Source organism: Pteropus medius, unplaced genomic scaffold (genome assembly GCF_902729225.1).
Source record: "Pteropus medius unplaced genomic scaffold, Ma_sr-lr_union100, whole genome shotgun sequence".
Classification (NCBI taxonomy): domain Eukaryota; kingdom Metazoa; phylum Chordata; class Mammalia; order Chiroptera; family Pteropodidae; genus Pteropus; species Pteropus medius.
In genome coordinates, this window is record NW_024342471.1 from 5,668,141 (window position 1) to 5,693,754 (window position 25,614).

The window sequence follows — 25,614 nt, forward strand, 5'->3', positions numbered from 1 at the left end:
GCAGCCAAGAGGGTCCTTCCTGTATGGCCAGAATACCTACACTGATTGCTTTTACTACAGCAGTCTCTTATGTTTACCATAGTGTGCAAAGCAATTTAAAACATTTTTCTATGATTTTTAAGAGGGGAAGAAGGTTGAGAGCTCTGGCTTAGTATCTTCTAATAACATTCTCATATTGAAATTTAGGTGATTTCAAATTATTTGCTCTTCTCCAAATTATTTTTAAAATGTAATGCACTTTTAAATTTATGCTCTATTTAGCAAAATGGAGCGTGGAGAGAGAACCGGAGTGGGGCAAGAATGGAAGCTGATACTGTAGTCCAGGTGTGAGAAGAAAGCAGGTATGTGTATGTATGAGTGCTGGTAGTAATATCACCCAAATATACTCAGAAGGTGTTACTGACAGATTTGGATGAGTCAAAATTCCAGGAAGAGAGTTGTCATTTTGAGTTGGGGGGAAACGTTTCTGGGGGAAAGGTTGCACATTAGTTACCTATTAGGCACCCAAGTGGAGATTCTGAGTGGGCAGTCGGATATATGTGGCTGGAATTCAGAGGAGAGGCTGAAGATGTAAATCTCGGAAGCATCTGGGTAGAGATGGCATCCAAAGTCACAAGAAACTGGAAGGGAGCACGTGGCATGTAAGTGGATAGAGAAAAAGAGAGGGCCGGATCTGAGTCATGGGGCAATCTAATAATAAAGAGAAGAGGAACCAGCAAAGGAGAAGAGAAGATAGGAAGCAACTCAAGAGAGTGGTTTCTTGGATGCCGAATTTAAAAAGTATATCAAGGAGGGAGCGATCCATTGTGTCAAATGCTGCAGATAGACCAAGTAAGATGAGAACTGAGACGTGACCGTGAAGTTTAGCAAAGTGGAGGTCACTGGTGGCATTGACAAGGATAATTTCAGTGGAGAGGTGGAGAGTGAAAGCCTAATTAAAGAGGCAGAAAGGAATGGGAAAGAGTAGGCAAACCTCCCTAGCAGTTTAGCTGTGAAGTGAAGCAGAAATGGGAGGGTAGTTGGATGAGGCGTGGTCACTTTTATTTTTTTAAATAGAAGAGATTAAAATATATTGGTATGCCGATGGGAATAATACAGAGGAGAGGGTAATGGAGAATAAAGGGAGAATTGCTAGGGCAATATTTTAGAGCAGATGAAAGGAGAGAATTCAGTGCGCAATTGTAGGACTCGGTCTCAGTAGGCAGTTTATACCTAGTCCCAAGAAGGAGGCAAGTTGGTGGGTAAAGGAAGTGATGTGAATTCGTGATCCCCAGGACTTTCTTAGTGAAATAGGAAGCAGAATCATTAGCCAGGAGTAAGGATGGGAAGGAAGTGATGGAGCTTTGAAGAGAGGAGAAATAGGACATAATTTTTTAGGGTAGTGGGCGGGGCCAGCTGAGGGGTATTTAAAACCAAGTTGAGACGTGGAGAGAGCTACATTTTGCCCTGCGAGATTAGTCCCTCTAGGCGCTCGGTAGTCTGAGTTCGTTTCCTTGGAGACGAAGACCGGGAGGAAGCGTCCGGTCTCGCTGGGAGGTTTGAGTGGCCTGTTACCGCGCAGTCCACTCCGAGACAAGGAAGTTGTAGAAGCCAAATAAATAAGCTTCCCAAGAGACGAGGTTCCCACAGGCTCACAACTCTTCATACATTTTCTCCAATGGCGCGCGTCTTTCCGAAGTAGGTCAAAGAAGCATCGCAGGGTGGTGGAGTGCGCATGCGTACTCTCCCTCGCCCGTGCCAGGAAGTTTTCCCGCGGTCTCTCGACCCCGCCCTCTCCTCCCCTCCACATCTCCCGAGCCCCCTCCTCTTCTTCGCGGTCTCTGAGTTCTGGCTTGGCTCGTGTTCCTAGTAAGCTGTGGTTTTGGGTTCGAGACCCCACGCCTCCTTCACGTTTGCTAATTGCAGCCCCATGGGTTGGGAATGATGAAAGTTCTTTACCGCCCCATCCACTTTCCAGATCCAGCCTCTCTGATAGTCGCTCCACAATCCACAAATTCCAGACTCTGGTGAGTACGGAAGGGCTAGGGCGGGGATGGGGTGCTCCCTGACCCTGAGACTGCAGCCCTTCTGCCTTCCACCCCCGTGGCGGTGACTGTCCTGGGTGATAGAATCCAGAGACCTGAATTCCAGGCCCTGCTGTGTCACACATTTGCCGGGGGACCCGGGGCATGCCTCTGAACCTCAGTTTTCTCACCACTTTATTAGAATGTAAGGGTATATGATGCTGCTCTCTTATTTATCTCTGATTGCTACTCTGGTTCCCTGTGAGTCTTTTCCTTGCCTTCTGTTTCTCATAGTTCTTAGCACCTCACGGCCTGAATGTGCTTAGTTAATATTGGCAGGCTGATTAAAAAAAGTGATAGCCAACATTTGTGGAGCACTTACCACATGCTTTACAAATATCATCTCTCGGAATCCTTTCACCAACCTATGAAGGTAGGTTTTGTAATCAGATCCAGTTTACAGATGAGAAAATTGAGGCTCAAAGGGGTAAAGCCACTTGCTCAAAGTCACAGATATCTATCTGTAAGGGGTGAAGCTGAGATTTGAACCCACCAAGCTGTGTGACTGGTTGTGTTATCTGTGGTAGGGTTATGTTCCAGAGCAGCGGTCCAAGCAGAAAATCAGGCCATCTACTCTGCTTCCAGTCCTACAAACCAGTGGCCTTAAGAAAAGCAAAGCGAAGACTTTGACTAGCATCCAGCCAGGTAGGTAGAGGTATTTAGGGGCTGGCGTGGGGGTTGGAAACAGGACAGAGTACATGCTCTTGGCCTTTGGTGACACCATTTATATTAGGGTAGGCTAACTGCTGTAACAAACAATCGCCAGATTTCAAGTATTAATACAGAAGCTTATTTTTCATTTATGTCAAAGTGGCCTGGGCAGGGTGGAGTAGGAATTAATCTTTCTATATGGTCATTCAGAGATCCAGGCTCCTTCAACCTGTGGCTCTGATGTTTTATTAAAGCCTTGAAATCCTTTTCTGGATACTTCTGCATCCAGGCAGCAGAGAGAGAGCAAGAATATGGATGATTTTGTGGGCAGGTTTTTTCAGAGCCCAGATTTGAAGTGACACATATCACTCCCACTCATATTCAGTCATTGACCATCACTAACTACAGGGAAGATGGGAAATGTGGCCCAGCAGCATGTGTCCAAGAGGAAAAGAAAACAGGGTTTGGTAGACTAAAGATAATCTCTACCACATCATTGTCATGCTTTCCAGGGGGAGTTCTGAGGCCTTGGCTCAGGCACACATGGCTTCTGCCATTTACTCTTTTGGGAAAGGCATTCATTCTTCTGAACTTTAGTTTTCTCATTTGTAAAATGAGGATACTAATACTTACCTGATAGGATTGTTGTGAGAATTAAATGAGAAGTTTTCTTTTAATGCATTGTTGCTCAACCTTATCAGACTCACACTCCTTTTAATAACATATTTTGGGATATTCCTTTAGTATCCTGAGATAAACTTCATGGATAATATAACCTACCTACAAATATAATAAAAATTAATATAATGCCCTAACTATAAAATAAAGGAAAAGGAAAATTATTTGTTGTTAAATAACAAATTTTAGTATGTAAGTGCTCAGGATGGACACTGCTAGAAGCCATGATAGTCATAAACGTACTCATAGATGTAGAGTCCTGGTGAATATAACAGTTGCAAATACAGACTGACATATGATGGGATACTGAGACTCGAGTACTAGGGGGATTTTTTCATTGTGGCCATGACTTCCAGAGTGGTGTCATTTCTTGGTAGAGTTCTAAACAAAATAAAGTGCACTCTTTCTCTTGATTGTAGCTGCTTTCTGGGAAAATTCAGCATTACAGTAAAGCCTTGAAAACTGTTTTTTATGTTTATATGTGAAACTGAGTCAGGTTCTGGGATTGGTTCATTATAAATAAAGTTTTCACCTATATCTGGTAGGACTTTGGAAAATCAAGCAGGACATAGGAGCATTCTGTGTTCTTTGGGGTCGTCCTGTTCTTGGGGATGTCTAAGATCTCTGTCCCCTCACTCACAGATGCCATTTGGGACCCCCAATATTTGTGAGAACTCTGTCAATGTATCTCAACACCGTTGTTGAAAGTCATTGATGTGAAGTGATGAGCACAAGCCCTGGTGGTAGTGACAGAATTTTTGTCTTTGACTCTAGACCTTATTCAAACAGCATGTACAAGGAAACTCTTGCCCTTTTATTTCACTGGGGAGCAGTGAGGTATGTAACAGACACAACCACAACAAGCACAAGAGCAATTAACATACGTCAAGCACTTATTTTGTGCCAGATGCTGTTCTCAGCACTTTACATGTATCACTTCATTTAATCTTCCCAGCAACCCTGTGAGGTAGGTGCTGTTATTATTACCTCCTCTTACAGATGAGGCACAGACAGGTATAACTTCTAAGGTCACACAGTATAACCAGGCTGTTACATTCAACAGTTTGGCTCCAGGACCCACAGTCTTAACCACATATAGGTGGAGAGAGTGTGAGCACTGGAGAAATGTAGACCTGAGTTGGTGCTCTAGTTTCCCTTCTTGCTAGCAATTCCATCTTAGTTACCTATCAAAGCCTCAGTTTCCTTCCCTGTGGAAAGGGGCACAAAGATTCTTACTTTATGCAAGTGAAATAATCTATGTAAATAATAATGATGATAATAGCTATCATTCACTGAATACTTATTTCGTGTCAAGCTCTGTTTTAGAAGATTTATTCATTCATTCATTTATTCATATATTTATTCAGCAGCAGTCTTTCTGAGCCCCCAAGTGCCTGGCACTGGGCTGAGTGTTCTTGATAGTGAAAGAGACAAATGGATTTCTAGCCACATCGAGTTCATGATCCCAACCTCAAACATTTAACTACTAAAACTTTAAATACTCTTGAGATAGAAGGAAGTTATCATCTCATTCATTCCTTACAAAGACCTGGGAGATGCTCTCTCCACCATTTTACAGGTGAGGAAACTGAAGCTTAGGTTGGTAACATGTCTTGTGCAAAGTCATGTTCTTGAGGGCAGCTTTTGTGTACTAATCAGCTGATTCTACTAAGATAGAATAGCTCTATACCTTCCTAGTCCTCCTTTTTAGAACTAGAAAACCCCTGGACATAACACAATAGACAAACAGAAAGAGTCCAAAAACTGGAAAGAAGAAGGTAGGCTGCCAGAGTGCTGAGCATACATAATCATTTGGCCTTCCTGCTATATATCTATCAACAGTACTACCTTAAAGGTTAAATAGAATCCAGAGTAATATCTAAAACATCCAGATACAATTGAAATCACTTGTCATACCAAGAATAAGGAAAATCACAATATGAATGAGAAAAGACAGATATTAACACCAAAATGAATCAGATAGAATTATTTGACTGTCCTTGTTTACAGATGACATGACTGTCTATGTACAAAATCTTAAGGAATCTACTAAATCTAAAAAAGCTAGAATTATTAAGTGAGTACATCAAGGTTGCAGGATACAAGTACAATGCACGAAAATCAATCACATTTCTATGTACTAATGAGTATGTGGAAACCAAAATTAAAAAAAAGACAGCACATTTACAGTCACTCCAAAGAAAATGAAATATTTAGGTATAAAGCGAACAAAACATGCAGGATTTGTATGCTGAAAATTACTCAATGCTGATGAAAGAAATCAAAGAAGACCTAAATTAATGTAGAGACATACCGTGTACATGGAATAGAAGACTCAACATGGTAAAGTTGTCAGTTATCCCCAGAGTGATCTATATGTTATGTAATTCCTGTCAAAATCTCAGCAATGTTTTGTAGACATAGACAAGTTTACTTTAAAATTTATATAGAAAAGCAAGGCCATAGAATAAATAAGACAGTTTTGTAAAAGAAGAATAACGAGAAAAATCACTTTATGTGATATTAAGACCTGCTGTTTTGCTATAATAATCAAGACAACATAGTGTTGGCAGGAAGATATATACATAGATCAATGGAACAGAATAGAGAAACCAGAAATAGAGCCACACAAATATGCCTGATTTTTGACAAAGGTGCAAAAGCGATTCAGTGGAGGAAAGAAAGCCTTTTCCACAGATGGTGCTGGAGCAATTGGACATCCATAGGCAAAAAAATGAACCTTGATTTAAGCCTCACAACTTACACAAAAATTAACTCAAAATGTAAATGTAGAATGTAATCATAATTACATGTAAAATGTAAAACGTAAAAGTGTGAAACTTTCAGAAAACATAGGGGAGAAAAATCTTTGGGACCAAGCGAAGGGTTCTTAAACTTTACTCAGACAGCTTGATCCATAAAAAAAAAAATGAAATAAATGAATAAGTTTCACTTCATCAAAATTAAAAACTTTTGTTCTGTAAAAGACTGTTAAGAGGATGAAAAGACAAGCTACAGACTTGGAGAAAATATTTGCAAACCACATATCTGACAAATGACTGCTATGTAGAATATATCAAGAAATCTCAAAACAGAAAAATTATTCAATTAGAAAATGGGCAAAAGACATGAAGAGGCATTTCACCAGAGAGGATATATAGATGGTAAATAAGCACATGAAAAGATCTTCAACATCATTATCCATTAGGAATATGCGAATTAAACTCCAATGAGATGTCACTGCACATCTCTCAGAATGGCTAACGTGAAAAATAGTGATAACACCAAATGCTGGCAAAGAGAAGAAATTGGATCATGCATACATTGCTAGTGGGAATGTGAAATGGAGCAGCCCCTAATGAAACTAAACATGTAATTACCATAATGATCAACAATTGCAGGCTTGGCCATTTATTCCAGAGAAATGAAAACTTACGGTCACACAAAGACTAGTACATGAATGTTTCATAGCACGCTTATTCATAATGCCCCCAAACTGAAAATAGTCCAAATGTCCTTCAGTGGGTGAATAGTTAAACAATCTATGGTACAGACACACCATGGAATACTATTCAGTAATAAAAAGGAAAGAACTATTGCTATCCTCAATAACTTGGATGAATCTCCAGAGAATTTTGCCGAGGGAAAAAAGTCAATCCCAGAAGTTATATGCTATATAATTCCATATATATGACATTCTGGAAATGACAAAATTATAGATGGAGAACAGATCAGTGGTTGCTAGGGTTAGAGACCGAGGTGAAGGAGGATGGTAAGGGGAGAGAAGTAGGTGTGGCTACAAAGGGCATGAGCTATCCTTGCGATGAAACTGTTCTGTATCTTGCCCATCTTAACCTTGCCCGTCAATATCCTGGTTGCGATATTGTACTTAGTTTTGCAAGCTGCTACCATTGGGAAAAACTGAGTTAAGGGTATATAGGATTTGTCTTTATTGTTTCTTAAAACTGCATGTAATCTGATCTCAAAATAAAAAGTTGAATTGAAAAAAGAAAAAGATAAATCAGGGCTATTACCACTAACGAAAAGATATACCCCTTATTAAAGCTACAGATCTTCTTAAGTACTTAAGCTCAACTTACAAATCTTATTGTTTTTATGAACACTTGTAATGTGTTTTGGAACTTGGTTAAAACACTTGTAATGTGTTTTGGAACTTGGTTAATTAAATTCTTCTAAACCTTTTAAGCCACATTTAAAATTTTCATTTTCAAATAGTTTACTTGTCTGATTAACAAAAACCATTGGATATTTACATAATTCTTGTACATCTATACTGTTTTTTCCTATACATATCTATGATAAAGTTTAATTTATAATTTAGGCACAGTAAGAGATGAACAACAATAACTGATAATAAACTAGAACTATTACAACAATATACTGTAATAAAAGTTATATGAATATGGTCTCTCTCACTGTCGTAATATCTTGTATCATACTCACTCTTCTTGTGACGATGTGCGATGATACAATGCCTATGTGATGAGATGAAGTGAGGTGAATGATGTAGGCGCTGTGACATAGCATTAGGCTGCTGTTGACCTGATGATACGTCAGGAAGAGGATCATTGAGCCATGATGATGACGTCTTCACCCACAAATTTAATGTCTTTTCCATCTTAACTAAACACTAAGCACTGTGGCTGCATCTTTTGCAATTTGAGGTGTGACAGCAAAACTAGCACAGATTTCCTTTTCCTTCTTCATAATTTCACAGATAGAAGATTCATTCTTACCATAGATCTTAGTTACCTTAGTGCACAATATTTTTTTCTTGTTAACGTTGAGAACGTTCAGCTCTTCACTTAAAGAAAGCACTCTATGGCTTCTCTTTGGTGTATCCGAATTGCCAACATCACTACTCTTGTGCTTTGGGGCCATTGTTAAGTAAAATAAGGGTGACTTGAACACAAGCACTGCAGTACAGAGACAGTGGATCTGATAACCCTGATGGCTGCTAAGTGACTAATGGGTATGGAGCATATATGGTGGGAAGATGCTGGAGAGTTGATTCATGTCTGCCAGGGATGGAGCAGAACAGTGTAGTACGATGTTTTATCATACTACGCAGAACAGTGCGCAGTTTAAAACTTATGAGTTGTTTATTTCTGGAATTTTCCATTATATATTTTCAGACTGCGGTTGACCATGGGTAACTGAAATTGCAGAAAGTGAAACTGTGGTTAAGTGGGAGTGGTGGTGGTGGCTGCTGTACAGATAATTCATAACTTTAACATAAAATTATTTTAATTTACTTCATTACTTTAATACTTAATGTGAAATTTTCTAGGATTAAGAATAATGATCCATAAAGAATTATTTTTCTGAAATGAACCGGGTTGTACCTGGAGCAGGGATTTTGGTAGGGGCTGAGTGCAGCTGCAGCATTTGTGGCAATCTGGGTGACTCACTTCATGCCCGTGCAGGACACACTGAGCAGAAGCAAAGATTCTAAGAACATGCCCTCCAAATGCCTTATTCTGATCTGAATTATTTTCCTATACTGCTTATGTGGCAGGACCACAGCTTTTATAGGTATTTCAGAGACAACCAGTTAGAGTTTTGCATAGCTCCTGTGCCTTTGCCTGGTGGCGTGATCCTGATCCCCCAATCCTCAGGTCATTAGTAATAACTGACAACTAGTAGTGTATACCTAGTACTGTGTATTCAGCACTGAATATATGTTGGGTGCTAGTCTAAATACTTTAAAGTATAGTAAATTTTTATTTAATCTTCACAACAACCCTATGAGGTAGACATGATGATTATTCCTATTTTACAGATGAGGAATCTGAGGGACAGAGAGGTCATGTGACCTGCCCAAGGTCACACAGCTGGTAGAAGGCAGAGCCCGGATTCAAACCCAGGCTGTCTGGATCATTAGTTCTTGCTCTTACCCCTTCTCTATTTGAGCTTGCCATAGGCCAGGTTGGTGGGAGAGATTGGGGGTGCTTGGCTGTTTCCTATTGCTATCGCTCTTCTTTCCTCTGTCCGTATCCATAGTCACTTTGGTATGTAGAAATCTGGGCTTCTCTGTCCCTTATATCAAGGCACAGAGAGGGGCCCGGGAGCTTAATGATGGATGTGAGTTTCATCCTTTGTCTCACTGTCACATATTATAAGTCTGTGAGGGGGTGGGGCTGGGGCCTGGGCCATCTCTCATGGATAGTGCATTCCCTGAGACTTGACCCCAAGCCTGACTATACCCTCACTCTCTCTGCCCTGTTTTATGCCCTAGAGTATTCCAAGCCCACCATGTTGATGACAAGTCAGCTGAGGAATCTACAAGAACTGCACAGAGCGAAGTCAGACTCTGGGAAGATGCAGGCCAATATCCGGCTAATGAGGGTATGAGGAGCAGCCTCCCATAGGCACTGGGGCCCAGGGAGGAGGCAGGGGGATGGTGGTAGCAAACATGCACCGAGCACTTTGTGGGTGTCTGATTTGACTCATTTCCTCCTCACAGCAACCCCATGGGCATGCTTATCATCATCACTTTTCTACAGATGGGAAAACTGAGGTGCAGGGAGGTAAATGACTTACACCAGGTCACAGCTAGAAAGTGGCAGTACCAGAGGTCAGAGCCAGTTCAGCAAAGTGCCGTTGTGTTTTAAGACTCAGGAAAACAATCAGAATCCTTTTTTATTTCACTGCATTAGGAACACAGTCTAGGGTTTGTTCATTTTAAAATTTCCAGTAAATTCCTTTCATGGAATACAGTGCACCTTGAAGTAAGGCTTAGAAGCTTATATTAATTTTTTCACATCAACTGATACAATTTTGGATAATTAATTTTCTCCATTGTTTTTGATGGCCTCAAAGTATTTGAAATGACTAAAAGAAGAGAGAGCTTTCGTGTCTATAGCAGAAAGTAAAATACTAAATACTATAAGTACTGCAATACTTTACATGTCTATAGCAGAAAGTTAAATCCTAAATACTATAGGAGAATTCTTAACTTCTCCAAGAAAGTATTTAATAGCTCAGTGAACAATGACTGCTATGTAAACAAATAGGGGAAAATGTATTTACCTTGAAACCTTATTTCCCCTTTAACCTTTAGTTTTGCAAAATGGTTTAGAAGCAGCCCAGAATTCTTAAAGGAGGAACTCACATTTCTGATGTTATTTTTATACTGACTTTAGAAGGATTCATGAGTTTTTGTTTGATATAAAACATGAACTTGGATAATTTGGCTCTAAAACCTGTGCTCCTAACCAGTTCCTAATACTGTCTCACAATCATTCATTCATTTAGTCAGCAGATTTATTGAGCACCTACTATGTACCAGGCCCTATTCTAAGAGTGGGGATTCATCAGTGGTGTGGTCTCTGACATTAGGTAACTCATATTTTACCAGGGGAGACAGACAATAAACAAGTCAAATAAATTTATAATATGTGTGGTGATGCTAAGAACTATAAAGAGGCATAAAGATAAAGTTAGGGGGCTAGAAAAGCACGGAGGAGGGAGTTGCTGTGACTGTTTTAGACAGGTGATCAGGGAAGGCTGCTAAGGTGACATCTGAGGGAGAAATCTTCCAGGCAGAAACCACAAATACAAAGTCCCTGAGGTTGGTATGAGATTGATGTGAGATCTGTGTGACTAGAACAGGTGATGAGGAAAGATGGTGGGGTGTGGGGGGTAAGGGGAGTAGCTTGTATACGGCCTTGCAGTCATGATTAGGCTTTGTGTGTTTATACTGAGTAAGACGGAAAGACTCCAGAGGATTCTGAGTAGAGCAGGGATGTGATCTGACTTAGGTTTTTGCAGGAGTCCTTGGGCTGTTGCTGTGTGGAGAATGGACTTGTGGAGACAAGGGGCAAACAGAGGAAGGGAGCAGAAACTACCCAGTTGGTTGGTTCTGGAGATGGAGAAGGATCCTGACTCTGCCTCTCAGCCCCAGGAGAATTCTTTATTTGATCCGCAACTCTTGAGAGAGTGCCTACCGTGTTCCAGGCACCAGGCTGGGTCTTGGAGACACAGCTATAAACACAGAACTCAGAATATGTGCTGTTATAGAGCTCACACATTATTGGGGAGACACATAATAAATGCATTTAAAAAGTCCAAAGACTAGGTACTAATCAGCTTATTCAACCCATGCTTATGAGCTCTAGGCACTGACCTGTGTGCTGGAGATAGGGCTGTGACAAAGAAACCAATGCCCCTGCTCTCCTGGCTGTGACTTTCTAGTGGGAGACAGACAGGAAACAAGATAATAAGAAAAATATCTGTTATGTTGGAGGGTGATAAGTCCTAGGAGGAAACATTGAAAAAAGAGGAGACATAATTACAGTTATGTAACTGCAGATTGGGGTAAGGATCAGGAGGGAAGTGAGGTCTAGTGTTTCTACACTAGATCTAGTAGTCAGGGAAGATCCATTTCTAGAGAAGCAGTTATTAATCCTAGAGTTTAACAGAATCACCAGGAGTGGGGTGTGGTAACAGTATGGATTCCTGGCGCCAGCCCCACCAGTGCTAGCTCAGTGGGCCTGAGACTGGGAGACTGGCATTTTTCACAAGAACTTCTGGTCCCTGTGGGCCATATTTGGAAATATTTTGTTCTGGAGATGTGGAGACAAGATAGTGGAGCAGCTGGGAATCCAGACTTCAAGAATAACAGCTCTGCTATGTATGACCTTGGGTAAGTTACTGAATCTTTCTGACCCTCGGTTTCTGCTTCTATGAAGTGGGGGTAATAATAGTGCCAAGTGAGCTAGTGCATGTGACATTCTTAGTACAGTTTCAGCATGTAGTAAGGACTCCATAGATTTGCCCTATTACTCTTATTATTATGTGAGGAATATGGGAGCTGAGGGCTAGTATGGGGCAGGGGCTCTAGCAGAGGACAAGAATGAGGAAAAAAGAATAAAGAGGAGAGCGCATCGGTGTGGCAGAGGTGGAGGGTTAGAGCCAGTGAGAGTAGTGTCAGCTCCTGTTCACTGAGTGCACACTGAGCATACGAGGCCTTGCCACTAAGTGGCTTGATTGCGAATATGATCACATATATTTTTACAGCAGGTCTCTGAAGCAGATATGAGTTTCCTCACCTTTAGAATGAGTATAGTAAGGCTCTGGGAACCTAACTTGTCTAGTTTCCCTTAGGTGGTAAGTGGCGGAGCTGGGATTTGACCTAGCATCCACATCTTAATCACTTTGAGGTTCAGTCACACCTTGCAGCTTTAAGCCCTCTCAGTTCCTTGTCTTAGCATGATGGAAAGACAGACAGTGAGAGTCAGAAGTCTGCCTTTCCAGTTCCGGTACTACCACTTCCTGGCTGTGTGACTTTGGGCAAGTCACTTATTAACCTGTCTGAGCTTTCAACCAACAGTAAAATAGTAAACATAGGACTGTTGGAGGATGAACTGATACTGTGTGCCACGTGCTGAGTGAGACACAGTGCCCAGCACATAGTAGGCCCTCACCAATTGTTATTGTTGTTGTTATTGTAGATTTTGTGTCCCTGCCTACGGGTGACTTTAGGCAAGTCACTTAATCTCTTGGACCATCATTGTTTCCACAGAATGTTGTATGAAATGAGAGATTACTCACTCAGCTCAGCTGCCTTATGAGATGTGGTAGCAGTTATCACCCACTCTGTCTCCCCAGACATGGCCCATCACCTCTGCCACCTTCTTACCTACCTGTGGCGTTTTCTATTATAATTATTTTTACTACTATATTTCATTGATTCTAGGAAGGCATTGATAATTGCACCTTTATTTTATTTACTCATTAATAAAATGTTTGTCAGATTGCGACATACGCCAACTGTAAGATGCATCTCCACCTCAGAAACGTAAAAGTATGGGAAAATGGGCATTTTAGGATGGATGAAGTAGTTGGAGGTGCCCTGATACAGACAATGGGGAACCGCCTCCCGGCACAGTTGCATTTACCAGTCAAGGCCACAAGGGGGCGAATGTCCGGCTGGAGGGAAGTGGTCCCCTAGCTGCCCGTGGCTCCAGCCGGCCTGGTGCAGCACCGCCCACCATTCTCTTCCCTCCGTCTGCAGAAGATGCTCAGGAACCGGCAGACTTCACTCCAGGAGCTCCGTGACCACGAGGACTTCATCACCAAGCTAAATCAGAAGCTGATCAAGAATATCCAGGACATGGAGGACAGCTCAACCCTGAAAGTGCGGGTGCTGCTGCAGCAGCAGGACATCCTTGGGGTGAGGCTCTACTGTGGCCCCGAAGCCCCGCCTCTGCGTCTCGGTCCTGCCCACTGCGCCACCCTCCTGACTCTGGTGCGCTCTCCTGGCCCCTCCCTGCGGGTTGCAGAGCAGCTGCTTCCGTCTGGAAGATACATCTTACATACTTTGCGCCACCTGCCTGGGTTTTGTAATCAGACTAAGATGGGGAGCTCATCCCAATACCTACATTTATTAGCTAGGAGACTTTGAGTTAACTTTGCACTCTGTAAATAAAGCAGGGCTCAATAGCACTCAACTCCCAAGGGGAGTTATACTTGGCACACAATAGGTGTGCAAGGGAAAGTAGCTGGTACTACCGCCACCAGGAGCAAATACTTATACAATGTAACACTAGTGATTTGTTTATACTCATAATCCTTATAACAGAGTTGTGAGGTGGATATTGTTATTATCTTTATTTTATATGTGAAGAAATGGAAACACAGAGAGGCTAGGTGACTTGCTCAAGGTCGCTCTCAGGGTTACCCATCTAGCATCTGAGATTTGGGCCTAGGCAGTCTGGCACCAGGATCTGTGTTCCTTCCACCAGGCTGTGATTACCACCCTCATCCAGTGGTGGTACTTCCAGTCTGGGTGAAGAGTGACTTTGCGGAGAGCCCAGGGAATGTCCTTGGCCTTCTCTAGGAGAGGCTGTGGTGAGAGGCTAAAAGTTCACAAGGTGACCAGGAGTTTGGGCTTGAGAAGAGTCAGAGAAAATGATTTAATGGAGAAGTGATTCCCCTCTGACTGCAGTCTGCCCAGAAAGAAGAGGGACTGAGCTCACCAGAGCCTGTGAGATGAAAATAAAATTAAGTCTTGGAGACTCAACTGATCTGCTCGGGCTGCCATAACAAAATACCACAGACCAGGTAGCTTGAATGACCAAAATTTATTTTGTCAGTTCTGAAGACTGGTGAGACCAGGCGGGTGAGACCTCTCTCCTTGGGGTGCAGACGGCTGTCTTCTTGTTGTGCTTTCACATGGCCTTTCCTCTGTGCTCACATTGAGTGAGAGAGACCTCTAGCATCTCTTCAGCTTATAAGGACACTAGTCCTGTAGGATTAGGACCGCACCCTTTTGACCTCATTTATCATTAATTACCTTCCTAAAGGCCTTATCTCCAAATACAGTCACATTAGGCATTGGGGCTTCAATATATGAATTTGGGGGAGGGGACACAATTCAGTCTATAACAGAGACCAAGGACATACAGAGTTATTCAGTCCAAGGAAACGTAATAGAATATTCTCCATACTTAGACAAAGTCTTTCTCTGATTTTCTGTCTTTGGTTCATTAATACATTTTTTGTTCATCCTGAGTGCTTCCTGTGGGCCCTTGGGAAAGAGTAATCAGTGGAACACCTTGTCCACATCAAGCTCTCATTCTAGTGGGGTCACAGTCACTTCGAAAGCTATTTGTGTGTATTGTGATGGGGATAAGGGACTTGGAGTTGGGGGGGGGCATATAAAAGTGCTCTAATTCAGACATGGAGGAACAGGAAGGCTTCCCAGAGAAAGTGATTCTTGGATTGAAACCTGCAGACATAGGTGTTAACTGGTAGAGAGCAGATGGTTGTTCCGGCAGAGAAATGAGGTGAGGAGCATAGCTGGCTCAAGGAACCACATGTTGCTAGACAATAAGGTATGAGGAATGGATCAGAGAGATGAGATTGGCCCCAGCCAGATGGAGGAGGGCCTTGTCAGCCAAGGTAAGGAGTTTGGACCTTATTTATGGGGCACAGGGGAGCCATTGGAAGGTTTTAAATAGGAGAGGGACAGGGTTGCTCTAATTTTAAAGAAAGATCATTCTGACTGCTGTGTGGAGAATTGATCAAAGGGGAGGACCAGTTAAGAGTAGCTGTTATATTTTGGACTGCCGATGAAAACAACTCAAATAAGATAGTGGCAGTGGGGATGGAGAGAAGAATGTGGCCATGAGGGCTATTTTGGGAGTAAAATCCATACCACTTGGTGACATTTTGGGTGAGAGAGGGGAGTAAGGACTGATGCCTGGGTTTGGGCCTGTGTGCCTGGGTGTGTGGTAGGGCCACTGGCTGAGGTGGTGGTAGGAAGTGGGAACATTTGGAGAGGGTAGGAGCAGTAAGTGACTACTTTCCAGCCTCTGGTCAGGTTCCTGGGCCTGGGAGTGGGGTTGAGTTTGGGGGCTCCTCTGAGGAAGTGCCGAGCCCCCTGAGAAGGCCATGTTCTTGGTGGGGTGAGCTGACCCCACCACTCCCACAGACTATCAGCAACACCTTGGAGTACTCAAACAGGAAGACGCTGCAGCAGATGAAGTGTGAGCTGCAGGAGTGGGAAGAGAAGCAGGAATCCAAGATAAGCTGTAAGAATCCCTGGGGCAAACTCCTTGATCCTCACCTGCCCTCTTGGGAAGTCAGCTTCAGGGCACTCATCTTGCACCTATTGTTCTGGAACCATCAGGCCCATCATTTCCCTTTTTAGGCAGATGAAATTGCTAAGATCCAGAGCTAACAGCTTGCTTGTGGAGCATTTAGCGCTTCCAGGCCCTATGTGTCATTTTTATGGGCACACTCTTAGTCATTTCAACTGTCTGTGAGGCTGGGACTGTTCTCCCATTTTACAGATGAGGAAACTGAGGCTAAAGGAAGTGAAGTAGCCTGCTGAAAGTTACACAGCTAGAAGCCAGAGTCCGATCACAGCCTGCCTGTTTCCTATCAAAGTCCCTCTGGGAATTGGTGGCAGGCCAGGTCTCTGGTCTCCTGATGTCCATCCTGCTGAGCCCGTGGCTTCTTTCCCTTGAGCAGACTAGCAGCTTTCTGAGCAGAGGGGCAGTGTGTCAGGCAGCTGGAGATACCGGGGATCCCCTCCAGGGAGGACAGCAGGATAGTCTGTCTTAATTCTGCTGTGGTAATATCCTGGGAGCCAGTGTCGCCCCCATCTCCCTGGGCTTGTTGCCTTGGGCATGTGTATATGAGGAGACAGGTCCAGAGAGGGACGGTCTTGGAGAGGGTCACACAGCATGTCAGCGGTGGAGCTGGGGCTGGTCTCAGGATCTTGTTCCAGTTTAGTTTCTTTTACTTACCCAGTGTTGCCTCATCTGCAGGAGTAAAGGCTCTTTAGGGGCTTGACTGACTCCCAGCCTGTGAGCTTGCTTCAGCTCAGACCCCAATCCATTGGCCAAGGAGAGCTTTGTCTTCTGATTCTCCTGGAAGCGGTTCTTGAGGGAGGATCCTGCCTTCTGTTCTTCCTGACCCCTGTAGGCCTGGAGCAGCAGGTAAAGCAGCTGAATGCCAAGATCAAGAAGACCCATGAGGAAGTGAGCTTCTTGAACACGTACATGGACCATGAGTATCCTGTGAAATCAGTCCAGATTGCCAGCCTTGTGCGCCAGCTGCAGCAGGTGAAGGACAGCCAGCAGGTAGGTGAGCCTCTGGCCTTGCCCTGTTGGAGTGGGGGGAGACAGGGCTGGTGGCCAACATCCTTCTGCTGGCCCCCAGGATGAGTTGGATGACTTAGACGAGATGTGCAAAATGGTCCTGAGGTCTTTGTCTGATCAGATTCAGATGAAGAAAAAAATGCTTCTGAATACTCTGGTGGAGGTGAGTAGCCACCTGCTGTGGTGGGTATCCAGGTCCTGCCCCCAGCCCTGCTTTTTTCCCCATCCTCTGTCCTCAGGCCCCCTGCGCCCCCACCAGCCTCTGCCATGTACTGCTGCCCAGGAAGAGGCATGTGGGGCCAGACTCTCTTTTCTTCATAGAAAACTCAGAAACCCCGTCAAATGGCTCTCCTGCAGAAGACATGGGAAAGCGAGAACATGGTGAAAAACATGGACAAGTTCAGAAAAGTGAGTGGGCAAAGACGGTGATGATCCCTTTGTGAAGGGTGGGCAGCTCCCAGGACCTTTGGGAGTCAGGCTTGTCCAGCCCTGGTGCTCAGGAGGTCTCGGACTCTGGTGCTGGCCTTCCTCCTTGCCAGTGCCATTACTATCAGTCGTCATTCATCTGGGAAGGGATTCATGGCGGCCAAGGCTTTGCCTTATAAACTAGCATTACTGGTCATGACCCATTAGCAGCATCACCAAGCATGGGCTACTCAGACATCATTTTACTGTCACTAGCCATCCCCTGTCTTCACCCCTTAGTTCTTGTCATTGACCATCATTCGTTATGAGTGTTAACGAACTTCACCATCATTGCCCTGTCACTAATTTTCATTATCTTGCACCTTCATCAGTTATCTGCGTGAGTGGCATTCACTATCTCCACCAGTCCCTATTAATCCTCATTATCAAGTACTGCCCCCTGCTTTGCAACCTGTCTCCATTCTCCACCGTCCCCTCACCTTTTACAGAACCATCAAACATTGTCACTAACTTTTGAACCAGCTCTGCCATGCCTGGATGCCCTTTTCTGGAGTCCAAGAACTCCCAGTGACAAAGCCCAGGCTGTTTCCCTAGATGTCTTTATTCCTCACCATTTTGCCCCTTTCTCTGTTCGGTTGGGGGACATTTGGCTTCTTATTTTTCCCTGCTGTGCCCCTCTCAGTTTATCAACCAGTTTGAGGAGGAAGTACCCATATTAAGGGCCAAGGTGAAACAGCTCCAAGTCCAGACTCAGGAACCCCGAGAGATTGTGTTTGCGGACGTTCTGCTTCGGAGACCCAAGTATGTGATCTTTTTGCAGCTGCTTCTTAAACTAGATGGTAACCATAGTTCTCGCTACTTATATGGAAAGAATAATGTGTGTCATTTCCTGAGCACTTATTACCTGCCAGCAGGATTTCATTTAATTCTATGAGCGACTGAGGTTGGAATTATTGCTTCCCTTTGATAGGTGGGGAAGCTGAGGCTTACCTGGGGTCTGTCACATAGTGAGTCCTTGTTGCATTGGTGTCAACTGGAGGAGTGAGGCTCTGAGAGAAGTAGGATGCTCAAAGTGACACAGAGCCAGGTGTCCAAACCAGTCATCCTGACTCCAAAGAGAGGCTCATCCAGAGGGGCCTCAGCATTTTAGAGCTGGGTTCCTGCTCCTTCTTGACTTCAGACCTTTGTAGGAGAACATTAGGCCTGTCAAACCCATTCCTTTTTTATTTTTGACGTGTGTGTGGATGTGTATGTGTGCACTTACACAGTTGGGCTGTGAGGCTGCAGATGTGTTCTGGGATGGGGCTCCCCAAGTAAGTACCAGTGTTCTAAAGAGCAGGGCTCCCCTGAGACGTGCTCCCCACCCTGCAACTCTGGTACCTCTGCTTGGTCTCTCACACCCCTCTGCTCTTCCCTACCAGGTGCACCCCAGACATGGACGTCATCCTTGACATCCCTGTGGAAGAGCTGCTACCATACTAGATGGCGGGGTCCTGGCCGCCCTCCCCTCCCTGCTCTCTTCCCCGCACCTGGAGCCATTAGTTGTCTCCTTCCAAGACCCCGTCCCCAGTCAGACCCTGGTCTGCACTTTCTCCCCTCCCTTTCTCTTGGTTGCTGCTGCTGCTTGGGCCAGGTGGGAATTTCCAGTCAAGTCCACCATTTTATTTTATTTTTTTTTTACCAATAAAGCTGGATTTGCATTTGTTCTTTGTCAGTGCCTGGGGGTTTCCAGTCAGGCCTTGTATAAGATGTGGTAGGTGAGCCCCTGGACTTTGTCTTAATGTATGGGCAGCTTTGCTGACTACATCTGGGCCCAAAACTTTTTGAAAAATACCAGACTGGCTCCAGGTCATCCCCTCCCTGGTGCAGTGGGAGCTCACGTTCACGTTCTCTCTCAATTTGTGCCCAGACCTGTTGAGGCCAGTGCCAGGGGGAGGAGGGTGGAGGATTTCTTGTGTTTGATACACTTGGGAACTTGCTGGGCCTTCATCGCTGGTGGGCATCTTTCTTCTAGTCTAGCAGTCTGTCTGTCCATGGCCTCACCCCAGCTGTTTATGGCCATGAGGCACAAACTGATACCCAGGTCCAGTCAGGCATCGTTCCCCACTCCATGCTCTTCTGTGGTGGACTTGGAGATATGCCATCCAGATCCCCCTTTAATAAAGCATTCATTGCTCCAATTTACTGGGTATGCTGTGGGCAGGTGCCCTTCAGCTGTCAGACCCTTCAAGTTTGCCACGGCTGCATAGAGCCACTATTTTAGATTTCCACAAGTAATGCACAAAGGGTCCAATTTCTCCATATCCTCACCTACACTTTTTTTTTTTTAATAATAGTAATCCTAATAGATATGAAGTAGTATCTCGTGGTTTTGATTTGCATTTCCCTAATGATGTTGAGCATCTTTTCATGGGCTTATTTTAAAGACTTTTGTGTGACTGAGTACTCTGAACTTTTGCTCTTTCTGAGATATTTATTAGCAAAAATTTGTATAGCTACACTCTTAGCATTTTTTGTAGAGCAGTGGTCCCCAACTTTTTTGGCACCAGGGACTGGTTTCATGGAATACAATTTTTCCACAGACGGGGGTTGCGGGAGATGGTTTTGGGATGATTCAAACTTATTACATTTATTGTGTACTTCATTTCTATTATTATTACAGCGTAATATATAATGAAATAATTATGCAGCTTACCATAATGCAGAATCAGTGGGAACCCTGAGCTTGTTTTCCTGAAACTAGATGGTCCCATCCAGGGGTGATGGGAGACAGTGACAACCCAAAGTGTGTTGCTTATGCCCAGTCTACTCCATGATCTCATTGCTGTCACTGCAGAAAACCCTGCTTCACAAAGACAGGATGTTGGAAATGGAAACAGACTTTTTGGTGCTTTTGTGGCAATCTCAGGATATCCCACCTTGACTTTAATCCAGAACATATGGAGATTCGAAGTTGTCTCAGACATACTTTTAAGGCCACTGCCATTTGCGATCTCGAGCAGTTGATCCTCTTCTAGCATGGACAAAGTCGATTCACCTGCTTTATTCACATATGGGTCACAGATCCATTCCTTCCCAGTTTGGGGGCCTTTTGTGGTTGGGAAGTAATGCTCAAACTCTTTTGAAAGCTGAGATAGGTGATCGTGCACCAGCTGGAAGAAAGAAGGCCCTGGCTCAGTCTCTTTTAAAATCTCAGCTAATGTTTGAAATATGTCAAAAATCCCAGTATTAACTCGTCACCTCCATATAGTGAATGCAGCCACTATATCTGCCGACTTGAACACAGTTGTCATTCTCTTCTGAAGTGACAGGTTGAGTTGGTTAAGCAAGTTAAATATGACACACAAGTAAGCAAGTTTTGTGACCATTCTGTGTCACTGAAATGTGCTGCCAGTGGTGACTTTTTCTAAAATCTCTGAAGCGGCTCTTGTAACTCAAAAACTGGCTAGTGATCTTCCTTTAGAAAGCCGTCTCGCTTCTGTGTATGAGAGAAGACCTGTGTGCTCTGTGTCCATCTCACAGAGGGGCGTGAACAGACTTGAGTTGTGGGCATGTACTTTAATGTGGTTGATAATTTTAATTGTATCCTATAAAATGTTAAATTCAGGTGACATTTTTCAGCTAGCCATCATTTCTCTATAGATGACACAGTGCATAGACTCACATAGACTTCATATAGACACATACAGACTTCAGAATTGACCTCTTTGACCTGAGTAGTGAAACCAGAAAGCCATCCAGTCACAGCAGCTGCTCTGTCCGTGCATATCCTGACGAAATGACCAATTCAGTTTTGTGACTCATTAATCCTCTCTAACAATTGTGCCTCAGTATCCTCTGCTGTTTCATCAATTTGTCTAGTTATGGTGGTAGCAGAAAGAGGAACACGTGCCATCTTTTGAGCTGCAGCCTCTCCTAAAAGTTGATGAAAAATGTCTTTAGCACAGGCAGGATCAACTCTTCACCAACAGTAAAGGATTCTTAGCTTTAGCAATGCAGTTAGCCACTAAGAATGATGCTCCCAGTGCAGACATATTTGATGAAGTGGTAGCCTTAAGTAATTGCTTCTGTTCTTCGTGTTTACTTTTTTTTTCTTTTGAAAAACTCCAAAGGCTTGTCTTTTAATGCAGGGTGCTTGGTCTCCATGTGGCGAAGCAGTTTTGAAGGTTTCATGGCTTCGTTGGATAGCCAGTCACCACATATTATACAAAATTAACTTGGAGAATGTGAATCACCTGTTGCAATGAACCCATAATTTAAGTAAGATTCTTGGCATTTTCTTTTAAATGCAGCTTTCTTTTTGTCTTAGAAGTCTTAGAGTCTTCTGCTGTTTCATCATTTACCCCTTTTCAAAGAAGCTTTCCAGTGATGTTTGTTTTTCACTCATTTTGGCTAGAGTTAGCTTGTGGGCTTACCAAAGAGGCGTGGAGGGAAGTGGTCAATAAAATAATGTGTGGGCATGCATGGACTAAAATAAGTGTTGGATTCTGACTTAAAGCCTGCCACCAGGTGCAGCTGAACAATTGAAGTACATCAACTCACTTGCCACTATAAAGCCTGCCACCAAATGCAGCTTAATTGTCACTTGTCATTCACTGACAGGGTTTTGATATGAAGTCTGCAAGCAGTTGATTTATTATGGTCTCTGTGCAGTCAGACCTCTCTGCTAATGTTAATCTGTACTTGCAGCCGCGCCCCAGCACTAGCATCACCGCCTCAGCTCCATCTCATCGTGAGGCATGAGATTCTCATAAGGAGCGTGCAACCTACAAACCTGTGTGCACAGTTCACAGTAGGATTCGCGTTCCTATGAGAATCTCATGCCTGATGATCTGAGGTGGAGCTGAGGCGGTGATGCTAGCAGGGGGCTGGCTGCAAATACAGATGAAGCTTCGCTCGCCAACCCGCTGCTCACCTCCTGCTGTGTGGTCCAGTTCCTAACAGGCCACAGACCAGTACTGGTTTGTGGCCTCAGGGGTTGGAGACCACTGCTCTAGAGCATGTTTCCCTATCTGTGACTCTTTTATTAGCACCCTTTGTCATTTGAGTAGCTTGAGTATTTCCCAAACCTTCAAGTCCTGGTGCTTTTGGGTTAGTAGCTCTTCCCTCAGTTTATCTCGCTTTTTTTTTTCACATTTTGCTATAAGCAGCAAGAAGAAATCTGGCTTGGCCTTCAACACTTTTCTTGGATATCTGCTCAGGTGAATATTCAGGTTCATCACTTGTAACTTGTACTTTCTACATAGCAGGGCACAATTCCCCTAAGCCACTAGATTACACGATCTCTTTTCCTCCAGTTTCTAATAGCATGTTTCCCATTTCCTTCTGAGTCCTCACCAGCAGCACCTTTAACATCCACATTTCTACTAATGGTCTGTAAATGAAAATGTAGTATTCTTAAGGTGATTTAGGTTTTCTTTGCTTCCTCCCTCTTCTACTTTTAAGGATACTTAAGGATACATCAGGCCCACCTGCATAGTCCAGGATAATCTTTCTGTCTTAAAGTCAGCTGATTAATAACCGGAATTTTGTCTGTAACCTCAGTTTCCCTCAATTTGCCATGTAACATAAGATATTCAGTTTTCAGGGAGTAGGATATTCAGTTTTCGAGGGTATTCTGTCTGTCACACTCCCTTTCACATTGTAACTTCTGAGAAGCCCCCTCTTCTTGACACCAGTGGTCTTGTCCCTAACGCCCTCCTAGCACTCAGGCAACCTCTGGGGGACCTCAGGGCCCAGGCTTACTTGTTCATGAGACGTTGGACCGTATCTGGGGCACCCTTCCCTCCTCTCGTTCTGCAGCAACCCTCATTTCCAACATGGTAGAAACAGGAATTCACCCCAGATAGACCATATTTAGACAGCCTTGTTGGATGGAGTTTGTTTTCCAGAAGCGTCAGTCTTACACATCTTCTGACACAGAACTTTCTAGTGTGGGTGAGAAGAGCCCATCTACCTGGTAGATTTGGTTCCAGAGGGTGGCAGGCCCAATGAAACCTGATGACCATGAGGATGAATAATGGCCCCATGGCCTTGGAGGTTGGGTTGGGAGTATCCTATTCCCATCCCAGGAGCCAAATGACCCCCAGTACAGCTAAGCATAGCAAAAGGGCCGTACAATGGCATTTTCATGTCTTGGCCATTATGGCTGAATCCCACCATTGTTGCTGTGTAGGAAGGGGGCAGTGGGTGACGGGAGTTGCCCATGGGTTACAAGGAATGTAGATCCTGGGTGATATCATTTTATGGGGAAAGTCCAGACCATATTATTTAAGGATATTTCTTGTGTGTCAGTTTTAAATTGCTTTGCCCACCAATCACTATCCACACCATATTGTCTGCTGAGCCAAGTAGAGTTATTTCCACCTTCTGTGAAAACATCATTATATTGGCTATGAGTTGGCCCTTGTGTCCATGGAATTTAGACAAAGCTATTGCCTTAGGCAAATTTGGATCATCAGGATTCCAAATCAGTGTATTTGGGGCCAAGAAGGGGCCCTTGATAATGAGAGGTTCCTGCCCTATTATCTGTCCTTAGTGCATTCACATTGGAGGATGGCAGGGGTGACAAAGAGCAGAGTTATGGGCATGTGGAGGAGGAGGGGAAAATCAGCACTTGGTAGCACCTTTAATAGCAAGAACAGGTGTTGCCAGAGCATTTTGCTAAGGTGTAGAAAGCCCCAAAGGTGAAGAATTTAGCATGAAAAGGATTGTGGGCAGGCATGACCTAGGCATTTTTATGTATGATCAGGCATTATTTTTCAATTTTAGTAGAGGCTGTTTGAAAAGATTTATTCTGGCATTCAGTCCAGCTAATCGAGTAAATGAAAGTGTCCAGTTCTAAGGCTCATCTCTGTGTATCTCGTGAAATGCATTGTGAACCTTGATCTAGATCTAATTTATGACAGCAGTAAGAATTCGGAGGGCTTTGGTAAGGCCCTGGACAGTAGAGTCACTCAGCATCGGGTACATGCCTGTATCAAGCCAGTGTGTCGACCTTGGCGTGGGCATACTGAGTGTCGCCAGGAGATGGCGATAAAGGGCCAATAAAATTAACCTGTCAATAACCTTAAGGGCTGGCGCCCAGCGAGTGGATTCCCAGCTTGTAAATTCCGAATGGCGCGTTTTATGGTAGAGGTCACAATTGGAGACGATCATTTTGGCCATTAGTGTGCAAGTGGGAGGCCTTTGTTGTGCTCCCATTGGTATTTCATGCTCCTTGCCACCCTGAGCTGGCCTCCAGACTCATCTCTCACCATTCTTTTGTTCTATTTCTAATCCCGTGGGCCTTCCTTCCTCCTGCCAAACAAGCTCATTTCCTGCTCAGCCTTTGCACTGGCTGGTCCCTTGCTCTGAATACTGTTCTCCAGGTCTTCGTGCAGCTGGGTCATCATGCTCTCTAAGTTCAGTTTTTTGTTTTTCGTTTTGTTTTTTCCTCAGTGAGGTCTTGCCTGACCACCATTTCTAAGGTAGTTCTCCTTCCCCATTTCTTTCCATCGCATTACTCTGTTTTATTTTCTTTATAGCAGTTATTACTGTCTGATATTACACATTCATTTTGGCTATTTATGTTTGTTATTTGATTCCCCCAACCATAATGTAAGTTGCAGTCTGCTTCCCGAGTGTGGGGCGTGGTTCCTGACACACAGTTGGTGCTCAATAAATAATTATTAAATTATTGAATCAATGAACTGGCTCTACCTATTTTAAAGCTAGATTTCAGCAGTGACACTTGTATCACCATGGAAACGAAGCCCCCACATAAGGAAAATGATCTAATGATGGGGCAACATGGAGCATATGGCTAACATACTGCATGTAAGACTCTTGCCAGCCTGTGAGCTTGTGATGACAAGCCATGGTGCTCGGCCATGCCCTCTCATTGTGCTGAGGCAATAAACAGACCACTTGTGACCCTGAGTTGTTCTTCATCTTCACAGAGGCACGTCTCTGTGTTAAATATTGCAGCATCTTTTTGTGCAACTTTTTTCACAAAACCTGCAAATTGTCTTCTGAAAATTGTCTTCTCTGTGTTAAATATTGCAGCATCTTTTTGTGCAACTTTTTTCACAAAACCTGCAAATTGTCTTCTGAAAATGCAGAAGCTAGTACCCCATCTTCTCCTCCCACCCACCTGAGCAGTATCCATTTACCTGTTTCCT

At 43.8% G+C, this 25,614-nt stretch overlaps 1 protein-coding gene across 9 annotated transcripts; it reads left to right on the forward strand.

The window, feature by feature from the left end:
• The first annotated feature begins 255 nt into the window (after positions 1 to 255).
• On the forward strand, positions 256 to 19,156 carry CUNH20orf96 (chromosome unknown C20orf96 homolog). 9 transcript variants are annotated; one of them, XM_039863990.1, is made up of 12 exons: positions 1,723 to 1,848; positions 1,958 to 2,006; positions 2,591 to 2,708; positions 4,167 to 4,229; positions 9,652 to 9,761; positions 13,432 to 13,590; positions 15,853 to 15,952; positions 16,851 to 17,008; positions 17,088 to 17,189; positions 17,348 to 17,434; positions 18,135 to 18,253; positions 18,874 to 19,152. In XM_039863990.1, the coding sequence occupies exons 5-12, from the start codon at positions 9,669 to 9,671 to the stop codon at positions 18,932 to 18,934; spliced, it is 879 nt and encodes a 292-aa protein (XP_039719924.1). In that variant the 5' UTR covers positions 1,723 to 1,848; positions 1,958 to 2,006; positions 2,591 to 2,708; positions 4,167 to 4,229; positions 9,652 to 9,668; the 3' UTR covers positions 18,935 to 19,152. The 9 variants fall into 9 exon arrangements, with proteins under 9 accessions (XP_039719922.1, XP_039719920.1, XP_039719927.1 ...); XM_039863988.1 differs by lacking the exons at positions 1,723 to 1,848; positions 4,167 to 4,229 and adding an exon at positions 256 to 341; XM_039863984.1 differs by lacking the exons at positions 1,723 to 1,848; positions 4,167 to 4,229 and adding an exon at positions 474 to 641 and having other exon boundaries at positions 18,874 to 19,156.
• The last annotated feature ends 6,458 nt before the right edge of the window (positions 19,157 to 25,614 follow it).

What these genes read in the sequence shown, in the direction of transcription:
- CUNH20orf96 (XM_039863984.1), top strand. Translation starts at nt 538, where the DNA reads ATGTGGCTGGAATTCAGAGGAGAGGCTGAAGATGTAAATCTCGGAAGC. An exon ending in CCAATATCCGGCTAATGAGG is followed by an intron (nt 9,762 to 13,431) that starts GTATGAGGAGCA and finishes CTCCGTCTGCAG; the next exon opens with AAGATGCTCAGGAACCGGCA. An exon ending in AGGTGAAGGACAGCCAGCAG is followed by an intron (nt 17,009 to 17,087) that starts GTAGGTGAGCCT and finishes GCTGGCCCCCAG; the next exon opens with GATGAGTTGGATGACTTAGA.